The following is a 22,322-nucleotide window of genomic DNA, read 5'->3' on the forward strand; positions in this document are numbered from 1 at the left end:
CAAACCTAAAACCAGGGTGACGATGGGGAAGATGAGTAACACATTTGGTAAGCACTTGTTAAATACTGCACCTTACCTTTCCTGGCGAGAAGCATGTGGAAAGATTTGCATTATTTTATCATGAATATCAGCTACTCGTTGCGCTTCTGTCATCTCACCCCTCAATTTAATTTCCAGTGTATATCCACCACCATACTTGCTCTTCAGATGCTGTATGGAGCCAATACACCTATTAATGACAAGGATCACCTAGTATTAAGTCACATGTAAGTTTTAACACAATTAACATTCAATTTGGTTCAGTGTTTATATTGTGAAACCACATAATCTTCATTCTGAATAATTTCAATTGCAGGATAAGGAGCAACTTGTTGAGTTAGTCAGTATCAAACCACATTTAAACTCATTACAAATGGTCCCAGAAACATAGTACAGAAATATTTTATTTTTCAATCTATTGTAGCCCTGTTAACTGACCTACACATCATTGCCATAAAGTTTATGCAGTTATCTATTCGTTGTGGTACAAAATATTAAAGTAAAGTTTATTAGTTACAAGTAGGCTTACATTAACATTGCAATGAAGTTACTGTGAAAATCCCCTAGTCACCACACTCCGGCGCCTGTTCGGGTACACTGAGGGAGAATTTAACATGGCCAATGCACCTAACCAGCATGTCTTTCGGACTGTGGGAGGAAACCCATGCAGACACGGGGAGAATGTGCAGACTCTGCACAGATCGAACTCGGGTCTCTGGCACTGTGGGGCAGCAGTGCTAACCACTGTGCTGCCCCATAAATTAGTCATCTACACAGTTATTAGTATAAACCTGTTCATTGCTCCTGTCTATGTAATTTAGCAACTGCAAAAAAAAACAAAGTACATAAACTCTTTTTTAATAAAGGAAGAATATTGGTTGACACCAAAATTGCGATAAAAACAGCATAAGCCAAACTACAAACATTTTACCAGTTTATGGTGAGATATTTATATCTGTGAAAACAGCTAAAGGGATATAAATTCTCTACATATATCGATTGACAGGACCAGGTGAGGGCGAGTTAGTCCATTGAGCGGTTTTGCCTGCCATTTAACAGGATCATGTCTGATCCGGGACCGATTACCATATATCCATCTTTGCCATATCCCATAATATCTTCCCTTAACAAAAATTCAACAAAATCTCAAATTTAAAATTAACAACTGACTCAGGACCTGATTTTACCATTTTCACTCTAAGTGCTGAATCGGGGCGCAATTCAGATCCAATTTGGAAATCTGCTTTCAGGTGCCCCGATACGCACTCAGCCTGAAAAAAAAATCGCGAGTCTGAATCACGTTGTGGGCGGCGCTTAACGCACCCGAAACGATCGGAGCTTTGAACTGCGCATGCGCAGTTAGAAAAATGTTTGAAAAAGCGCGCCCATATCAGATCGCTCGCAGGCCGCAGAAAGCGGATAAAGTGGCCCGGAGCGAAAAGCGGGAGCGATGGCCCCCACAGACATCACTGTCCCCCTTATTCACCTACCCTCCATGCTACCCAGACTGATCGCAACCCCATGCCCCCTTCCCTCCCACCGATCACCCGCAGAGTGGCAGCAGACCCTCCCCTTCCACCCCACCAGAGATCCATCTGGCCTCCCCCCATTCCCCCCCCCCCCGGCCAATCAGTGAGCGATCGGGCCTCCCTCCTCCCTGCCCCCCCTCCGCCAAACCAGAGAATGATCAGGTCTCACTCCACCCCCCCCCAACCAGAGAATGATCAGGCCTCACCCCCCCCCCCCCCCCCAGAGAACAATCTGGCCTCACTCCCCTCCCCCTGCTCCCAGAGGTACATCTGACCTGCCTCCTCCTCCCTCCCCACCCCCTCACCAGAGGATGATCTGCTCCCCCCCCAACAACCCAACCAGACAACGATCTGCCCTCCTCCCCCTCCCAACCAGACAACGATCTGCCCTCCCCACCCCCCCCCACAATCAGACAACGATCTGCCCTCCCCACCCCCCCCCCACAATCAGACAACGATCTGCCCTCCCCACCCCCACAATCAGACAACGATCTGCCCTCCTCCGCTCCCCCCCCCCCAACCAGACAACGATCTGTCCTCCCCTCCCCTCCCCACCCAGACAATGATCGGGCCTCTCTTCCCCCCCAACCAGAGAATGATCTGACCTGCCTCCTCCTCCCTCCCACCACCGATCTGAGTCAGAGAGCCGTTGGAAGCTCTGAACTCACCTCTTCAGCAGCTGGAGCGCCCGAAACAGACTTTTATTCAGCATGTTCATTTCGGCGCGATTCCGGATTGGCGAATGCGGTGGTAAAGGGGGAAAATGCTGATAAAGTTGGGCAGGCAGTTCATTAATTCAATTGAAATGCATGCAAATCGCCATTGCGCCCGTTTCGGGCGTGAATCGGATTGCGGCCATTCCTGGGCCTCAGTAAAGTGGCCATCTGCGTGGACGCAGGCGCGGATCCCGTTAATGGCCTCACACCCAACTTTACCATGATTTCGCGCTGGAAACGGGTGCAACGCAATGGTAAAATCGGGCCCTCAGAGTCAACTGCTGTTTATAGGTTTGAGGACCAAACTTCTATCACCCTTCGTGTTTCCTATCCTGACTCCTGAAAGACATTAATCTAATTTTTAGGCTAAGCCCCTAGTCCTAGATTCCCCAAACAGCAGGAATAGTTTCAATCTGTAAGTTCCACTTAATACCTTGAAAACTTTAATCATATCACCGTTAAGCTTCTAAATTCCAGCAAAATACAACCCCATGTCTTCTCATAATTTAACCCTTGGAGCCCAGGTATCATTCCACTGTACATGACACTGCCTTCTCTCCAAGACTTTGTATCTTTCCTCAGATATGATGCCTAGAAATACACAGTGCTACAACGTGGTCTAACCAGCATTTTCTGTAGTTGCTGCATGACCTTGTATTATTTTAATTTTTTTTGTACCTGTCCATGATATTTTAATGGTCTATGTCCATGAATCTCCAAATCTCTATGGACCTCCACTACTTCTATCTTTTCACCATTTAGAAACCACCCCAAGTTAAGCTTTTGAGTCTGAAGTGGTATTCATTGGTACCTTAAAGCTTACTGAATTGTGGTCACTATTCCTGAACTGCTCCCCTACATCGACCACCTGGCTGGGCTCATTCCCCAATACTAGGTCCAGCATGGCCCCTTCCCAAGCTGGGCTATCTACATACTGTTTCAAGAAGCCCTCCTGGATGCTCCTTACAAACTCTGCCCCATCCATGTCCCTAGCACTAAGTGAGTCCCAGTCAATTTAGGGGAAGTTAAAATCTCCCACCACAAGAACCCTGTTACTTTTATACCTTGCCAAAATCTGCCTACATATCTGTTCCTCTATCTCCTGCTGGTTGTTGGGAGACCCATAGTTTCAACTATTATTTAACAGGTTTTAGGTGCAACACTATTTGTGACAAACCACTCCTGCAGGTTATCTCCGCATTGGCACATAGAACCCCTACAATACAGGAGGCCATGCGGCCCATCGTGTCTGCACCGACTCTACGACAGAGCACCGCCCTGCTCTATCCCGGAAATCCCACATATTTACCACACTAATCCCCCTGACCTGCACATCTTTGGAAACTAAGGGGTAATTTAGCATGGCCAATCCACCTACCTGCACATCCTTGGATTGTGGGAGGAAACCCACGCAGACATGGGAAGAACGTGCAAACTTCACACAGAAAGTCACCCAAGGCTGGAATTGAACCGAGGTCTCTGGCGCTGTGAGGCAGCACTGCTAAACACTGTGTGACCGTGCCGCCGATATGCATATTTTTCAATTTAATAACTGCACTTTCAGAATCAGATTGGCACCAATATCACGATTATTGTAAAAGCAGCATATGACTGAGCAGATGTTTTACAGTGATCACAATGAATAATCTGTACTCATCTAGATTTGCAAGACTTTTAATAAAGAAAGTACCTCAGCTGTCCTGATACCATTATAGCAACTCGATCACAAAGTGCTTCCGCTTCCTCCATATAGTGCGTGGTCAGGATGGCACCACGTTGTCTGTCCTTAAATGCAGCTCGAATTGCTCTCCTGAAACCATATTACAAAAGTTGATTTATTATTTGCCATATTTATTGCCATTTACAATTTCAATGTTGATCAAAGCATATTATGCAAGCATGAGCTATTATGCCAGCCTGAAATTTAGGGAGGATGATTTCTGGTTCCACTTAATTGGAAATTTCCCCTTAAGAAACCAGCACGACAAAATGTCATTGTTGTACTGTATTCGACAATGGACATGGTTTTCTGTAAAATAAATTCATCAGTTTTAGTTGAACCTGCATATTACTATAAACACATACCCAGTACTATTTACCAGACAGCTCAAGTTCAAACCCCAGATCCAACTACCCGATTAATATCCGAACAGTCAAGTATTGCCAATTTTTCATTTAATGGTCAGATGCAGCACTCTCTCAAGGAAGGAAAACCCTCCCTCAACACATTTTATTAATAGAAAGTTACGCTGCTTATATTTAGTATTTTGATTCAGAGTAAAACAGTAATCAAGTCCTTTTGACATAATTTATCTCAAAGGGACTTAGTCTGTAATCTAAAATCTATTATCTTCACTCTTGATGTTCATTTAAGCTTCTGCAGTTTTTAATATTTAATAAATATGAAACTTGAAGATTTCAACATCTTAACTGTGCTTTGCAAACTAATGCGCTGATACCGTCATGAACCTGAATTCATGAATTTGCTCATATTTCCAGATATATATTAACCCTCATGATTACAGCTATATATTGAGTCAATATATCTTTGCCGGAATTTATGATGCATCCTTTTTTATGTTACCATGTTCTTTATTTTCTGTACCCAAACGTATAGTCTAATAGTTCTCATCATTTGCTATTTAATTGAACAAATACCTAAGATTTGTATGTTCCTGAAGAATATACTTTTTCCCAGAACACTTCAGTTCACTTGATAAGTGTGTCTTATCTGCAAGTTTAGACCAGCTACTTGCAACATGCTAGTTGAAGTTTTAATAACCACTAGTTCCTTCATTCATTTAATGCCCCTCACATAGAGCATCTCAGATTGCTTTTTAAGGGAAAGAGGATTAAAAGTGGCCAGAGAAAGATTTTTAAGGAAGCTTTTGAAGTTTAAAAATTCAGAACTGATCCTCACATCTTCCAATTAGAATAAATACTTTCATTATTTAGTTCAGGCAGCAGTAAAAAGTTTCACAACAAAGATCACATAATGACATTTACAAGGCCATTGAAGTTGGCCTCTTTGGAATATGAACTCCCTGATTGAGGTCATTATTGCTTGCCCAATCAGGGAGTCTTTTCTGTATATTTAACTGGGAGTGTCAGGTCTCCTGGCACTCCGGATTCTAACACTGAACCACTCTATGAACTTTAATGCAGCTTGTAAATAAGAAGGAATCTGGTGAAGGGACACCGCCTCTGAAGACTTATTTCAGGTCAAATAATGATACACAGACTAAATTTTATTATAGTCAGTGGCTACTTCTGCCTAAGTGCATTGTATTCCTATCTGAAGTTGAATATATTTGCCACTTACCACATAAACTGTTTGGCTTTAGGATCCATGCCAGTTGATGGTTCATCCAATAATACAATCTGAGGGTTTCCCAACATGCACAGTGCAAAGCAAAGCTTCAGAACAAAAAAAATAGCAGAGTTAAAACTAAAAATTCAGACAATTCTAGTCACAACTGATAAAGAAAACCTGAATTCATGCTCGGAGGATCTCAGATAAAATAACCATCCAAATAGCATAGCACTTCACATACATATCTGAAGAATATATTGTAGGAAAAGAAAGGGTTCGGAGAATACTACATAGATTACTTTAGTAAATAGTTATGTTCATGGGAAACAAAGTGCTTTTCCCAATTTGGATATTCAGTCTCAAATGAGTGACCGAAATACTACAGATACTGGAAATTGGAAAAAAAAAAATCAGAACAAGCTGGAAATACTCAGCAGATCACTTGCAGCAAAAGGAAAGCTGTGTTAACTTTTCAGTTTGATGACCTTTCAAGTCAGGTCCTGACTTGAACCGTTAACCCTACTCTCCATATTGTAGATTGTAGGAAGGTACACACTGTGGTTCCTCAGGACCAGTACCTTTCTTGATATAGTAATGCTCTAGAATCCAGTGTGCAGGGTACAATTTCAAAATTTGCAGATGACACAAAACTTGGAAGTATTGTGAACCATGAGGAGGCTAGTGATAGCCTTCAACAGGTCACAGACAGGCTGAGTGGACAAGATGAAACTAATGCAAAGAAAAGTGAAGTGTTACATTTTGTAGGAAGAATAAGCAGCAGCAATATAAACTAAAGGATACAATTCTAAAGGGGGATCTGGAGCTGAGGGACTGGGACTATGTGTTTTGTTATTCATCATGGGCATCGTTGGCTGGCCAGCATTTATTGCCCGTCCTAGTTGTCCTTGAAATGAGTGGCTTGCTCAGCCATTTCAGAAGGCAGTTGAGAGTCAACTACATTGCTGAGGGTCTGGAGTCACATGTAGGCCAGACCAGGTAAGGACAGCAGATTTCCTTCCCTAAAGGACATTAGTGAACCAGATGGGTTTTTCTGACAATTGACAATGGTTTCATGGTCATCAGTAGATCCTTAATTCCAGATATTTTTCATTGAATTCAAATTCCACTATCTGCTGTGGTGGGATTTGAACCTGAATCCCCAGAAAGTTAGCAGAGTTTCTGGATTAATAGTCTAGTGATAATTCCACTAGGCCGTTGCTTCCTACGATCCCCCAATGCACAAATCATCGAAGGCGGAAGGGCAGATTGAAAAAGCAATGAAGCACATGGGATCCTGGGCTTTATAACATTATTATGACCCTTGATAAAGTACTGGTTCACCTAAACTAGAGTATTGTGTCCAATTTTGAGATCACTTCTGAGGAAGAATGTGAAAGTATTAGAGAGGGTTCAGAAAAGATTCATGAGAATGGTTCCAGCAACGAGGAATTGAGTTTTATGGATAGGCTGGACAAGATTTTCCTTTAAGAAAAGATTAAGAGGAGATTGGATACAGATGTTCAAAATCATGAGGTGTTTTGACAGAATAGATAGGGAGAATCTGTTCCCATTAGCAGTGGTCAAGAATCAGAGGACACTAATTTAATGTGATTGGCAAAAGAACCAAAGATGATATGTAAAAAAACGTTTTTACGCAGTGAATGGTTAGGATCTGAATGCACTGTCTGAGATCGTGGAGGCAGATCCAAGTGAGACTGTCAAAAGAGAATCGGATAAGCATCTGAAGAGAAAAAAATTGCAGGGTTATGGGATAAAGTGGACATTAGGTCTAGTTAAGGTGCTGCTGCAGAGAGCCAATAAAGATGCAACAGACTGACTAGTCTCCTTCTGTGCTGTAACCATTCAACAATTTTTTAATGGCTAATTTAATGTTTATTCCCATAAGGAACTTGTTTGAGACAATCTCAATCATTGAATGTAGCACATGCTGGAATCTGAAATAAAAACATTAAATGCTGGGAATTTTCAGCAGATCTGGCAGCATCTATCGAGAGACAAACATTTCAGATTGGTGACTCTTCATCAGAACTGTCTAATGCTGATCTCGCACCACTCAAGAGATAGGAGGTTTTCACATTACTTACCCAAACTGGATTCGAAACCAGGTTTCAGAGACTATGGTGGTGATTTTCCACTCCTATTTTCAGGGGGGCCGAATCAGTGGTGGGAGTGGGAAATCCTGCAGGAGTCCCAAAACACGGTTTATGGTGATGGGATTTCTCATTCCGACTGTCTCCGTCCCCCGCCAATGAGGCAAAGGGGATTCTGATGTTAATTTGAATGCATTTAAATATAATTATCAGGCCTTTGCGTCTGATAGTCACCTGCCTTGTTTTCTTTTTAATTGTTTGTATCGGGGCACCTTTTAAAAACTTAGCTGATGGCGGGGTGGGCTCTCCAGCCATGATATCATGGGACCCGCTTGTTTTTTTAAACCAAGTCCTGAAATACACAGCAGAAGAAGCTGCCCTCAGGGCTGTTTTTCCCACCCACTGCACCACTTTACAAAAAAAAAGTTCTGCCCAATAAGGACAACATCCTCATGATATTTGTCACCTTAATGTGACTTAATGAAGAAAATCAGACAAACAGTATTCAATGTAATATCCGAAGGACACCATCTGAATGGCGCAACGACATGGCCATTGGCTACAATTCTCTTCTGAAAGTCTTTTGTATTTTCTTTGATTTTAGTTGACAATCACATTTAACACAGACAGTGATTTATTGCAATTGTGACGGTTTTAAAAAGCAAAGCAAGCAAACAGATGGATGGATAATCTGCCTGATCCAGATGCCTCAATCCGTGCACAGTCACTAAACGCATACATAAAACATAGTTCATGAATTGAAATAGGATACAACAACTTGACTGATATGTACTTTTCTCTTTATCCCGGCAGAGACTTTCTTTGTTGATTTCTGGAGATATTCCTTCAGTTCAAGAGCTTTTACAATGCTGTAAAAAGTAAAGGATATTTATCAATTAATTCCTCATTTCATACATAGTGAACAATAATGGTAAAATGAAATAAATTTGATAAAAGATTCAATTTCCTTCACAGCTTTTCTTGTAATTCATAAATGCGACCTGGTACAGTAGCTGAAATGTTTCAAAACTTTGAAAAGTATTTTTTTGATGAAATTTTGGTGAAATTTGTCACAGTAGAACTTCTGGTATTTTCTTACCGTTTAAGAGCATTGGCTGCATCCTCTTTACGGAGTCCCTTGATAGCAGCATATATCTCCAGGTGTTCCTGCACAGTAAGCTTAGGCCAGAGGGGGTTCACCTGTGCACAGTAGCCTATAGTTTCCACAGAGCTTTCTCTTTGCAAATATTCAGTTGTGTAATCTCCCATCAACACCTACAAAACAGCCGTTTTAAAATTGAGTGGCTTCAGCATATTCCCGAACAGGTCTGATGAGCTCAAGAGGCGCAATACCAACAGAAGGATCCGTTGATTGTGAAGTTCATATGTGGAAACTCTACCTGTAGTCGACAATGATCCAAAATTGTATTTGATGGGATAAATCACTGCGTTCTTGTGTTTTAATTTATTATTTTTAAAAAAGGAACAGTGTAAAGGTACAAAGGCTGGAAAATTTCAGCAGGTCTGACAGCGTCTGTGGAGAGAGAATGGAGCCAAGCGTTTCGAGTCTGGGTGACCCTTCATCAGAGCTCCAACCACTATAAAGGTAGTTTAGAATGAGTGGAGTTATGTGGATAGCTTAAGCAATACTGTATTTGTGGGATGTAGGACAATCCGGATGATTTGTGTATTTGACTGCTTACCAAAGTTTGAGCTAGTGGAACAATTGGAAACATTCTTTGTCATTCTTTTGAGGCATCTTCCGTAAGCTGAAGGGCTTCCGGAAAGACACATTTGAAAAGGTGATCACCTGACAGACAGGACGAGATAGTGAGGAGGAGAAGAGTTCAGCTTCCTGGGGATTGGCACCAGATTTGAGACAATAGCAGCTTGCGCATGAAGTTTCACTGGAACAGGGCTGAGACCAAGGTCTGCATTCCATTCATAACCGATGCTTTGACATGGGTTAAACTAAAATATGATGGAGGAAGAAATAAAAGCAGGATGAAGCAAAAAGGAAAAAGGGACATGAATTTTATAGGAAAAATGCAAGAGAAAAAAATAGCAAAATAACAAAGAACGAGCAAGTTTGCTAAGCAGAAAGAGACCGGGCTGAGTTGCGTATTAAATATTTTGAATAAAATTTGTAAGCTAAAGAAGGACATAACATAAAAGGATGAACAAAGACTCATTTTAAGCTACAGTAGGATTGCGAATGAAACCTTCTTAATAACAAAATTTTCAGGAAGGGTGAAATAGAGAACAAATAGGAGTGGCAATATTTAACAACAATTCCAATTCAACATTGGAACACAAGGACAAAATAGGGATTGTGAAAAGGCTGGATTTATTTGGTTAGCTTTAAGGAATAACAACGGAACTGTTAGTCGTTTGGGGGTTTATTATAGACTACAGTGACTATAGTTAACTGGCTGTTAAGCTTTGGGATGTCCTGTGATCATGAAAGGTTCTATATGAATGCAAGCCTCGTCTTTTATTTTTACTGAACAGAAAAAAGAGGCATGTATACAAATTAGCGTTTGTACTAAATTAAGCACAAGGTGATTATAATAAAGGTTGACAGAATATCCAGTGATAGACTGGGGTAAACATAATGGGCTGAATTCTCCCATTTTCAGGCTAAGTACCTGCGCCGGTGGGAAAACAGTAGAGTTTCCCACTGATGCTGGGAGCTTCTGTCAGGTGGGATTCACCTACCTGAAAGATGCAAATGAGGTCATTTTGGGAACCTGCCGGCCAGCTCTGCTGTTCTGAGATCGGGTGCTTTTTAAACCACAGTCGGAGGCAGGCCCCCCTCCAGGGCAGCACCACCAACTCTTCACCAAAGAGGGGCATTCTCTCTTCCCTCTTTCCCCCACCCTCACCACTCAAAACATGGGTCATCTGCCAGGTGATCAGGGCATGGAGATTAAAGTGACCTGGCCACTTCAGAATTTTCAAAGCTAACAGGCAGGAATGCAGCTACAAAACTCCCATCCTGGCAGAGAGTGGTGAGGTCAACCCCTTGCTGCCAGCCCAAACCCACCCAGCCCCCAGGACCTTTGAGGGACCCTTCCTCTGCAGCCTGGTAGCAGCAGAGGGGCAAATAGCCAGTGGACCTACATCCTTGACCCTTCATGGGGCCCCAGGCACTAGGCCAGGGTGTCAGGGCTAGGGTGCCAGGGGGGAAAGCCCAATTGATACTGCCAAAGTCTGTGGCCTGAATGGGGGGGGCCTGAGCACAGAGGAGGGCTGGAGGATGGGGGGGGGGGGGTCAGGTTGGGTCATTCTCATGCCTGTGTGGTGTTGGGGGGATGAACTGTGATTTGAGTGGTGAGGGGCAGCATGCCTCTCCTTTGAGGGGTTGGTGGTGCTCCCCTGGTCCCTAGGGGTCCAGCACACCATGTGTCCGCTTGTGGTTAGCAATACCAAAGCCCACCTGGTGCCACTCCTGCTGGGGGGCTGGGTGAATGGCAGGAGCTGGTGAATGGGCTGTCAAACCCGCTAATTCTAATGAGCGACTTTGCATAATTATTGGGTTGCCCTGCTGCAGGCAGGAACCTGACCAGGGCCAGCAGCACAGGTTGGGTGAATCCTGATTGTTTTGACGCCCATCGTAATCCCAATTTTTGCCTGATGCCCCATTCTGCAGGGCTTTGGGATTCCAGCAGACATCTACCGAGGCCGGAGAATCCTACTCCAGTGTAAGTGGCAAGAGGAAAGCAATTTTTACATTAAATTCTGGACTGTTCTCTGGATAGTTATGTTTTTAGCCTAATACGGAAAGAGACAGTGCTTGATCTAGTTCCAGAAATAAAATTGAGCAAATGAGACGACGAAAAGGTCGGTAATATTTTATAAACAGTGACTATAACGTCTTGGTTCATTACAAGAACTACACTGGAGAAGGAGCAGTCAAAAATGAAGACACAACAGAGCAAAAGGGAATTTTAACAAAATGAAAATAGATTTAGACCACATAAATTAGACAGAAAAACTGGCAACAACAACAATGGACGATCATCAAAAAATTTCAGACAGAACAGGTTGCAGATTAGACATATTCTTACGAGTAAATGGTTCACAGAGAAAGCTTAAATTTACAGTTGAAAGGAGAGATATGAGAAATCAAGGACTACTAATATAAAGGAAATTAAATGACGTATAAAAAGTGAGAGGAATTAAACAAAGGAAATGAGAAAGTCTAAATATAGATAAGAAGAAAGATAGCGTTGGAGCATACTTAAATAAGTTAGTGAGAAAATATCAGAGATTCTGAATACTATATTTTAAATGACCTTCAACATGGAAGTTATCCCAAAGCTGCGGAGTTGCCACTATAAAATCGAATTAAAAAGGGGAGAAAGGGATAAAGTGGGTAAGCTATAGCTATGAGTAAGCTATAGCTCTGCAGTAATGGGTAACAACCTAGAAGATTTATTATGGGAAAGGAGTAACTGACGAAAGCCTGCGCAGACTTGTAAGATTAGATTTTTGGCCATTTCCTCACAAAAATGTCTTCAGGGTTAAAGCTGCTTGACTGCATTAGCTTTAGGAGTCAACTCCATTCTGGTTTACAGTCCTACGGTAAATACTTATTTTCTTAACAGGTCATTGGTAAAACTGAGACTCTTTCTTCCTTCATCACTGAAGCCGTCAAGAGTTTCAGACCACAAAAAATTGGAAACTCTGCAGTAGCTGCAACTCACTTTTCAACATATCTTAACTGCTCCACTTTTCAGTCATAAACATACCTGACCAGCTGATGGTTCCAAGTCACCCGTGATCACAGAAATAGTAGTGCTTTTGCCAGCACCGTTTGGACCCAATAATCCCAGAACTTCACCTGAAAAAAATATACAAATCTAGAATACAAAGCCTTTGTGCAATATAAACTTCCATTGCAATAATTTTCATTCCATTTTACATATACCAGTTTGCATTGATGCAGAGTACTCAGCAGGAGAGGCAAAGAAACTCCTATGTACAGACCACCTGCAGCTCCCACACATTTAAGACTGTCAGAATGTGTTTTAGGTGTTCCTAGTGCATTTGCGAAACAAGCAAAAATGCTGGAAAACAAACAGTGCTCTTCATTCCTGTACAACTGGGGAATCCTACGGCTGTTTTCAACAAATGTAACACATTTCTACTGAAATCTTAGATGTGGCTACAGGCTATGCTACCACAGAGATCCATAAACAGATTGCTTACTTGAGTGAAGGCAATGCTAGGTGATTAAAAAGAAAAGTGGAGAAAATTGGCCTGAATAAAGGTTACCGTGCACAAAATCTTAATCCAGATTACTTTCCTATGATTTTTCATTCTTTTATAGCACCCACCATGGTCGTCACTCAATTAAGCAACTTGTTTATGTATCTCCATTGGAACACAAACGTGGTTAGAGTCTGCAAATTAAACAGGCCTAACCAGCTCCAGGCTTACACACACACACTTCATCCAGGCCAACTTTCTTCAGTTTTTCTTTGTTTTCTGTCATTCACACTCAAGTGCTGTATCGACCACACCCAGTGAAGGATATTTACCTTTTCTTACACAAAAGGAGACATTTTTGGTTGCCACTGTATTTTTACTTTTTTTCTTTGTAAAGCAATTGCACACCTGCGCCTTTCCAGTGTAAACTTTTCGCATGTTACTGACCACAATCGCTGGTTTCTAGAAAATTAAAAGCCAAAAAAATTAGTTTATGTTTCCTTCCATCCAAATGTGCTGTTTATTGTTGGAAATAACACACCCCCCGAGAGCAAAATTCCAACCCAAAAACTTTAGAATCCAAGACCCATTTATAAGCAACACAAAGTTTCCTCTCATCAAAATTCTTATGATCATAATCACAAAAACATTTTCTTCAAATTCTTTCTACTTTCAAATGAACTTACATTTCTTGAGGATCTTTAACACAGTAAAGCATCCCAAGGTGCTCCTCAGGAGCATATAACGACACCAAAATTGACACTGAACCAAAGGAGCAGGCAACAGGACAGATGGCCAAAACTTTGATCAAAGAAGTAGGTTGAAAACAGGAAAGAAAGTCAAGAATGCAGAGGAGTTTCAGGAGGAAGTCTAGAGCTTGGGTGTAGGAAACTCAAAGTATGATTGCCAACAGTGGGGCAAAGGAAGTCAATGGTATACAAGAGACCAGAAATGGAGGAATGCAGGGTTTTTGGTGGGTTACAGGGCTGAGGGAAATTTGAGAGAGAAACCAAGGAAGGATTTGAACTTATGAGTGACATTTTAAATTTGAACAATTGGTGGCCCAGAAGCCCATGGAGCATGGATGAAGGGGACTTGGTGCAGATTAGGTGACAGGCAGTGAGCGGACATTTGGAATATGAGAAGTGGCACTTTGACTAGGACAGCATTGGAATAATTGCACCTAGAGTTAACAAACATTGATGCAGGGGTATAAAATAAGCAATCTTAGAAGTGGAAGCAAATGTTTTTGGTGATGGAGAGGATATGGAGATGGTCAAATAAAATCCAAGATTTATGAAGAGTTTGTTTCCGCCCGAGGCAATGGCCAGAGGGAGGCATGGAATCAATGCACAAGGAATGCAGCTTGCAGTGGGGAACAGAGACAATGCTTGGTCTTCTCAATGTTGAACAGTTAGTTTGCTAATCTAGCAATATGACATCCAAAAGAAAATTCTCCTTCTCAAATCCAATCCTGGCTTCTCCAGCTAATATTTAATATTCTCTTTCAGGATCACATGTGGTGGCAAGAAAACTGGAGCCTTTACCAAGACGACCCGAAGTTCCGGACCACAACATATATGTAAAGTGCATGTTATCCTAGCAACCAGCTGCATTAATAAAACAGTTCATCTTGAAGTGCTATACAAAAGAACAGTGGTCACGTTAGAGGAGGGGACAATATGGGTGGAATTTTACCGGCTCACCCCGCCCATCAATAGATGGAACGAGCCAGTAAAATCGCACAGGAGCTGAGAAATCAGGATCATTGCCTGATTTCTTGGCTCTCGCGATTTTATGAGAGCCGGATTTCTGGTGAGTTTTGAATAATTTATTGAAATATATTGAAATTCTGATTTGCATGTGTTTAGTGAGCCTGGCACTCAATTGTCCGGGCTCACTTGTCTTTATGACTTCGCCAGGATAGGTTCTCTCCGGCGAGGAAAACACCTGCTCCCCATAAATGGGGAACAGTCCTGTTGGCCTCACTGGTGGAACCAGAGGCCATTGAGGCCCCCTGGAGTGGCCAAAGGCAGGGGGGTGCCCCTTGGGCAGTGCCAACCTGGCACTTTGGCACTGGCCACTGGGCATTGCCCACCAGGCACCGCCAGGGGATGGGGCCTATGGGGGGGGGGGGGGGGGGGGGAGAGGGGGGAGCCTGCTGACACTCTGCAGTTGCAATCGGATCGGGGGAACCTGATCGGTGTGGGCGTGGGGACTAGATGCCCATGAATTGTGGGACTTGTGGTCGGCTGTGAACCTCCGCCGAGCAAGCGTGTGTGTGGTGTGTATCAGAATCGGAGGTCTGCACATGCGCATTAGTTCCCTCTACGAGCTGGCCGGCCAATTAAACCCAGCCCACTGCCTGCAGCAGCTAGAAACAGTCCACACCATTTTTTCAATGACTAAGTGCATAAAATTGGGCTTGAAAACTTGCCCAAAAAATGGATCAGGAACTCTCCCAATTTCACATTAGGTGGTCACTTGGAATTAATCTCATAAAATTCCGCTCTATATGTCAGTTTCTAGATTAAGTATTCTAAGTAAGGAAAGACATAGCATTGGTAAAGAGGTTTAGCAAGCAAACATCTGGCTGCAAGTGCATGGTGAATGTAAGCTCCACAACCAACCGTTAAATGATGAGAAATTGTTACTCACAGCAGAACAAATCCAGAATTGGTGTCTAATTCTGAAATTCACTGGCGTCTAGTAACCTGCTCATCACAGACACGAGAGGCAGGAGTTTCACTCGGTTCCACTCATTGCACTTTTGTTCTTATGTGCAATTTGCCAGAAGTTTGGTGCAAAAAATCATTGAATTATAAATGCACATTGAATATCCTCAATCCTCTGTGCTAGTTTAAAACATAGTTTAGTGGAAGCTGACAAAAACCTGGTCATTCCCACATCGAATTAATCACCATTGCAAGTTTCTGCTCGTTATGTCTATTTGGAGGTTGAGAGGCTCTTCAAATTTTACGAGTGCAGTGACATCAAAAGGAAGATTTTAAAAGCTTATGAACATATATTTGTTTAATTTACTAAGTGTCTGCACTACCCAATGTAGCAAGCGGTTCAGCACATTAAAAAGTGATTTTATGTTAATTAAAATCAGATCACTCACAGGCGATGGGCTAAACGCTGATTAAAAAATGCAAATTTTCATCATAAATGTTTTGATGTATGTTTGGGCACAACATGTGCCTAGATTCTCCAGATCTAGTTGCTATGTTTATGATACAGAACTTAACTTATAATCTGTGCTAAATAAAGCTGATTTGTTAATTAGTTTCTATAATTTGTCAATATTAATACATGTAGTGACTCAGGAAACCCAACTGGAAAGGAACATAGTTTATTACAGAATGCAAAGTAAAACCACTACCATGGTGTACACACATTAGTCCCTACCTGGGGACTATAGTTCAGCAGGCCTAGTCCTAGGCCTGCCTTATATAAGGCTAAGGTAATGAGTTCCAGCTGGGAAGGCCACTGCCTGTTACCAGGGAAACTCATACTCAACGAGCCCCACAGGGAGATCAATCAGTGATTCCCCATGGGCCACGTGAGAGTTATCACAATACAGCTAGCTTTCTGTAAACATGTTCTAACATTCATTAAAATAATCCCATTTTCAAAATCCATTCACAGTTTGAGCAACTAAAAAGTAACTTGCTATTCCATTACACAATTCAGTGAACTGATTGAATCATGCAGCTTCTCACCTCCTCACAGCTCTGACAAGTCAATGCCTCCCGAACCCTTGCTCTTTCTTCTTTGACATCATCATCCTCATTCTCAGGTTCTTCTGTATTTAGTTTGAATTTACTCTTCGAGGGAAAAATTCTGTATTAAAACGGGAAAAAATACATTTGTATCCAGGAACTGATAATGCTTCTGCATTCATTACACTTGTAAAAGTGTATTCCAAGCTGGATTGTGTTGATCCCAATCAGGTTGGCACCAGACCAATGGCTCTGTTTTCCCCAGAAACCAACAGTTAGTCAAAATTCTATTGGAAACCTATATGTCAGTGCTTCCAGAGTGTACATCCTATGTCTATAGATACTTGTCCATTCACCTTATTACTGACAAAGTACGATTCACCTCTGAGTCAAGCTTTGCATTCTGCCCTCTCAGATTCTGCTAACTTCTAGTTTCCCACAAAATATGCTGCCAAACTACAGGAAATTCTTATTCAACTGCTGTCAAAATTCCAGGATCATTCTTCTAGTACCACAAAAGCCCAGGATCACCTCTGACCCCCAATACTGCTAAACACCAAGTGGTATATGTAAGAAACTGTTCAGCCATAATTAAAAAAGATCACTGCAGTTCAGTCTGATGAGCTGACTAACCTGCAACATGTATCTGCTCGAATTGCTTTTCCTCCATGAATCTTCTCTAGTTGGCGTAGAACAAATAGTAGAACTATGCATTGAATGTAGGGCTAAAACACAAAACAAAATTGTTTTACTTGAGCAAGTCCTAAATAGTAAGCAAAGCAATCAGTGTTTTCTCTTCTTGAATTATTTTACTGATTTTATAAAAATAGGTGTAAAAACATGGAAAAATAGCCATATTTATAAATATGGACATATATTTATGAATACTTAAGTTAATCTCCGCCGAGATCTGCCTTCCTCTCATTATTTAACTGGACACTATGTCCGAAGATCTCATTCTGGACTTTAATCTCCACACAGTCCCCTTCATTTCTGAAGGGGAGTGTACAAGTCAGCCACCCACATTTATCCCAACCACACTGTTATTTCTTCCAAGATTTTCCAGGTGACTCAACCAAAAATTAGGTTAACTAACTTCTTTATATAGCTGTCATATTTGTCAAAATTTCTGGAAGTTTGAACTCCTAGTGTCCTTTCTTATATTTACAGCTCAACTAATTTCAGAGAGGCGCATTTATGTCTGACCTATTTCAGTTCAATAGTTAAAAAATAAAACTTACTGAGATGATAGTTATAAGGATGTTCTGTTTCCATTCCAGATATGTTCCTATTGTTAGATTGGGCTCATCCTTGTGATCCAGAAAAACCTGTGTATTCAACTTACAATGAATGCTGAGGTTGTCATGGTTTTTAAAAAAATGTAGAATAACTAACCAATACATTTCTCCTATTTATCAGTATCTTACTGCACCACACAGACAGACAGAAGGGCAGGCAGAGAAGCAATTTGGCAGTAAAGTCATTTTGGGCCTCAGTGGGGCAGCACAGTGACACAATGGTTAGCACTGCTGCCTCACAGCGCCAGAGACCCGGGTTCTATTCCCGGCTTGGGTCACTGTCTGTGCGGAGTCTGCACGTTCTCCCCGTGTCTGCATGGGTTTCCTTCGGGTGCTCCAGTTTCCTCCCACAGTCTGAAAGACATGCTGGTTAGGTACATTGGCCATGTTAAATTCTCCCTCAGTGTACCCGAACAGGCGCCAGAGTGTAGCAACTAGGGGATTTTCACAGTAACTTCATTGCAGTGTTAATATAAACTGACTTGTGACGAATAAATGAACTTTAAAAAACTTTAAAGATCTCCTCCAAAATTGCACAAGCGTTAGTTTTCACAGCTCACATTTTTATTTGTATACTGCAGAGAACTTGTGCACCTTGATCCAAATGAAGCCTTTGCCAGTCAACAGCAATTCCATTAAAAAAGTCATCCACTGTTGCTATCCCTGACAAAAATGCTGTTTTTCTTAATATTTAAGGCAACATTATCTCTGTAATCAAACCTTTTCTGCTGCAGTATTAAAAGATAAAATGCAAGCAATGATTTCAATGCAGGTTAATTAAGGGCTGGTAATTTCTATTTCTATAACGTTATGCAAATAGTTCCTGAAATGTGCATTCTCATTGGACCACATTTATATTTATGTTGGATTTTTTTTATTCTGGATAATTTTTAAGCTGTACCATCAAAGAAACAAGCCAAATATTGTAACAGCTTAATTTAATCCAGAAAAAAACCAATGTTGGTTATTGCGACAAGTTCTTTTTTCAAAAATTCATTTTTCCAGGGATTTGCAAAACTAGAAAGAAATAGGTATCAATGATCTAGGTGTAATGTCCTTAAGGGAGTGAAATCTGCTGCTCTGACCCGACCTGGCTATATATGTCTCCAGATACACAGAAATGTGATTAACTCTTAACTGCCCTCTAAAGTGGCCTAACAAGCCCTCTGTTGTATCAAACCACTATACAAGTCAAACAGACTTCATGGCTCAATCATTCTGGTCACTCTTTTTATACCGACAATCTGAAGGTTGGGTAGTATCTCATATTTTGGCTATTAGTTTGCATGCAATTATTAGCTATTATACATTCAGACAAACCAATATTTAAAGAAGTAGCTTCTTACCTTGGCTGTGTAATACAAGTATCCTGTAATCACATATGGTGGAATAAAAAGTGACAAAGCGCAGTGCAGCATGTTGGCAGCTGCTTCCTTTAGTATCAGCTGGACTAAGAATATTAGACTAATTGAAATTATATTAATCTACAAGAAAACACAAATTCAAAGTTATATAGCTACCTTGGGAAAAAATGATTGAAATACGAATAATTAATACTTAAAATCTTTCAATGCTCAATTAGTCAAAACCAATGGCTTTTTGAATCTATCAAATAGGTAATTTCCAAATACTGCTTTGTTAAAACAAATTAGCAAAGTAAACATCAATGTTGATCATTGTTCTTGTTTTAATGCCTATGTTTCTACTTACAATAACTGAAGAGATCAGAAAAAAGTCTCGAGAACACTGCATTCGATCAAACCTGAAGGAATAAGCATAGGCAAAGAGCGTCATCGCTGGGGCCCAGCCAATAAGACACAGCATCTGTAAAACATGAGAGTAATTAAAGTAACAAAGATATACTTAGTGAGATCTATTGAGTAGCATTAATCTTTGCAACAGTCTGTCTCTCTAATTCCATTTCTTTCAGACTGTATTCTATTCGCTCCAGTGAACCGTACATAATATATATCCTGAAAGAAACTACTAACCAGGGATAACATTTTCAAAACCCAATTATGAAATTCCTGAAAAAAAAGAGACGTGTTGTTGAAGTTATTCATCTTACACTCATCAGTACAGATTTTGCATGAATACAAATTGCAAAGAGAACAACAATTTCTACCGCATAGGGAAAGGATACTGATTGGTTGGCAAGTGGACTCTGATTTGTAGAAGCATTGTCATAGAGAATGCACCAGGTAACAGTCAACTGTCAAGCTTTTGTTTAAATTCAAACCAGGCAGACTGACTCTGATTAAAGCATTTGTAGACAGAAGGAGCAGGTCCACACATTGTGCCTTTTTCAACTTGACAAACGCTCTGGGAACAGCCATTACCTGGTTCATTCCCCATGGGCAATGCTTTGACCAGAGCCACTTGCCAGGATTTAAACAGTTATTTTATCTATTGAACAGTTAACTGCAAAGCCTCAGTTTAAATTATTAACTAAGTGAGTTTGCTGACATAAATGATCACACTGCAAACCTATACAACACTTAAAAGGTAAAAGCAAATTACTGTGGATGCTGGAATCTGAAACAAAAACAGAAAATGCTGAAAGGTCCGAGCAGGTCTGACAACATCTGTGGATGATGTGGAGATGCCGGCCTTGGACTGGGGTAAACACCAGCTTAAGTCCAACAGGTTTATTTGGTAGCAAACGCCACCAGCTTTCGGAGCGCTGCTCCTTCGTCAGGTGAGTGGAAGATCTGTTCACAAACAGCAAACAGGGCATATAAAGACACAAACTCAATTTACAGAATAATGATTGGAATTGAGTCTTTACAGCTAATCAAGTCTTAAAGGTGCAGACAATGTGAGTGGAGAGAGCATTAAGCACAGGTTAAAGAGATGTGTATTGTCTCCAGACAGGACAGTTAGTGAGATTTTGCAAGTCCAGGCAAGTCATGGAGGTTACAGATAGTGTGACATGAACCCAAGATCCCGGTTGAGGCCATCCTCATGTGTGCGGAACTTGGCTATCAGTCTCTGCTCAGCAACTCTGCTGAGTGAAGAGTCGCCTTGGAGAACGCTTACCCGAAGATCAGAGGCCAAATGCCTGTGACCGCTGAAGTGTTCCCCAACAGGAAGAGAACACTCTTGCCTGGTGATTGTCGAGCGGTGTTCATTCATCCGTTGTCGTAGTGTCTGCATGGTTTCCCCAATATACCATGCCTCGGGACATCCTTTCCTGCAGCGTATCAGGTAGACAACGTTGGCCGAGTTGCAAGAGTATGTACCGTGTACCTGGTGGATGGGTGTTCTCACGTGAGATGACGGCATCCATGTCGATGATCCAGCACGTCTTGCAGAGGTTGCTGTGGCAAGGTTGTGTGGTGTCGTGGTCACTGTTCTCCTGAAGGCTGGGTAGTTTGCTGCGGACAATGGTCTGTTTGAGGTTGTGCGGTTGTATGAAGGCAAGAAGTGGGGGTGGCCTTGGCGAGATGTTCGTCTTCATCAATTACATGTTGAAAGCTCCGGAGGAGATGTCGTAGCTTCTCCGCTCCAGGGAAGTACTGGACGATGAAGGGTACTCAGTCCACCGTGTCCATCTTCTGAGGAGGTTGGTGTGGTTTTTCACTGTGGTGCGTCGGAACAGTCGATCGATGAGTCGAGCGCCATATCCTGTTCTTATGAGGGCATCTTTCAACGTCTGGAGGTGTCTGTTGCGATGCTCCTTATCTGAGCAGATCCTGTGTATACGGAGGGCTTGTCCCTAGGGGATGGCTTCTTTAACGTGTTTAGGGTGGAAGCTGGAGAAGTGGAACATCATGAGGTTATCCGTGGGCTTGCAGTACAGTGAGGTGCTGAGGTGACCGTCCTTAATGGAGATGGGTGTGTCCAAGAATGCAACTGATTCCGGAGAGTAGTCCATGGTGAGTCTGATAGTGGGATGGAACTTGTTGATGTCATCATATAGTTGGTTCAGTGGTTGTTCACCATGAGTCCAAAGGAAGAAAATGTCATCGATGCATCTAGTGTATAGCATTGGTTGAAGGTCCTGTGCAGTGAAGAGGTCTTGTTCGAACCTGTGCATGAAGATGTTGGCATATTGAGGTGCGAATTTGGTCCCCATGGCTGTTCCGTGTGTCTGGATGAAGAACTGGTTGTTGAAGGCGAAGACATTGTGGTCCAGGATGAAGCGGATGAGTTGTAAAATTGCATCTGGAAACTGGCAGTTGTCGGCGAACATCTCGCCAAGGTCACCCCCACTTCTTGCCTTCAAACAACCGCACAACCTCAAACAGACCATTGTCCGCAGCAAACTACCCAGCCTTCAGGAGAACAGTGACCACGACACCACACAACCCTGCCACAGCAACCTCTGCAAGACGTGCCGGATCATCGATACGGATGCCATCATCTCACGTGAGA

General features: G+C 41.9%; 1 protein-coding gene across 5 annotated transcripts in view; it reads right to left on the reverse strand.

The window, feature by feature from the left end:
• Positions 1-22,322, reverse strand: part of abca5 (ATP-binding cassette, sub-family A (ABC1), member 5) — a 113,690-nt gene that overhangs the window by 15,067 nt on the left and 76,301 nt on the right. For 2 of the 5 annotated variants that reach the window (XM_078225551.1, XM_078225549.1), the window contains 13 exons: positions 19,937-19,972; positions 19,656-19,769; positions 19,292-19,429; positions 17,889-17,975; positions 17,281-17,372; positions 16,648-16,768; positions 13,255-13,384; positions 12,463-12,554; positions 8,808-8,983; positions 8,502-8,577; positions 5,607-5,701; positions 3,975-4,094; positions 77-229 (listed from right to left, as the gene is read on the reverse strand). In XM_078225551.1, the coding sequence (XP_078081677.1) occupies positions 77-229; positions 3,975-4,094; positions 5,607-5,701; positions 8,502-8,577; positions 8,808-8,983; positions 12,463-12,554; positions 13,255-13,384; positions 16,648-16,768; positions 17,281-17,372; positions 17,889-17,975; positions 19,292-19,429; positions 19,656-19,769; positions 19,937-19,972 (1,430 nt within the window). Of the gene's footprint in view, positions 1-76; positions 230-3,974; positions 4,095-5,606; positions 5,702-8,501; positions 8,578-8,807; positions 8,984-9,022; positions 9,109-9,301; positions 9,680-12,462; positions 12,555-13,254; positions 13,385-16,647; positions 16,769-17,280; positions 17,373-17,888; positions 17,976-19,291; positions 19,430-19,655; positions 19,770-19,936; positions 19,973-22,322 lie in introns of those variants that run through there. The other 3 variants (XM_078225550.1, XM_078225553.1, XM_078225552.1) reach the window with 3 other exon arrangements.

This window comes from Mustelus asterias, chromosome 12, assembly GCF_964213995.1.
Source record: "Mustelus asterias chromosome 12, sMusAst1.hap1.1, whole genome shotgun sequence".
Classification (NCBI taxonomy): Eukaryota; Metazoa; Chordata; class Chondrichthyes; order Carcharhiniformes; family Triakidae; genus Mustelus; species Mustelus asterias.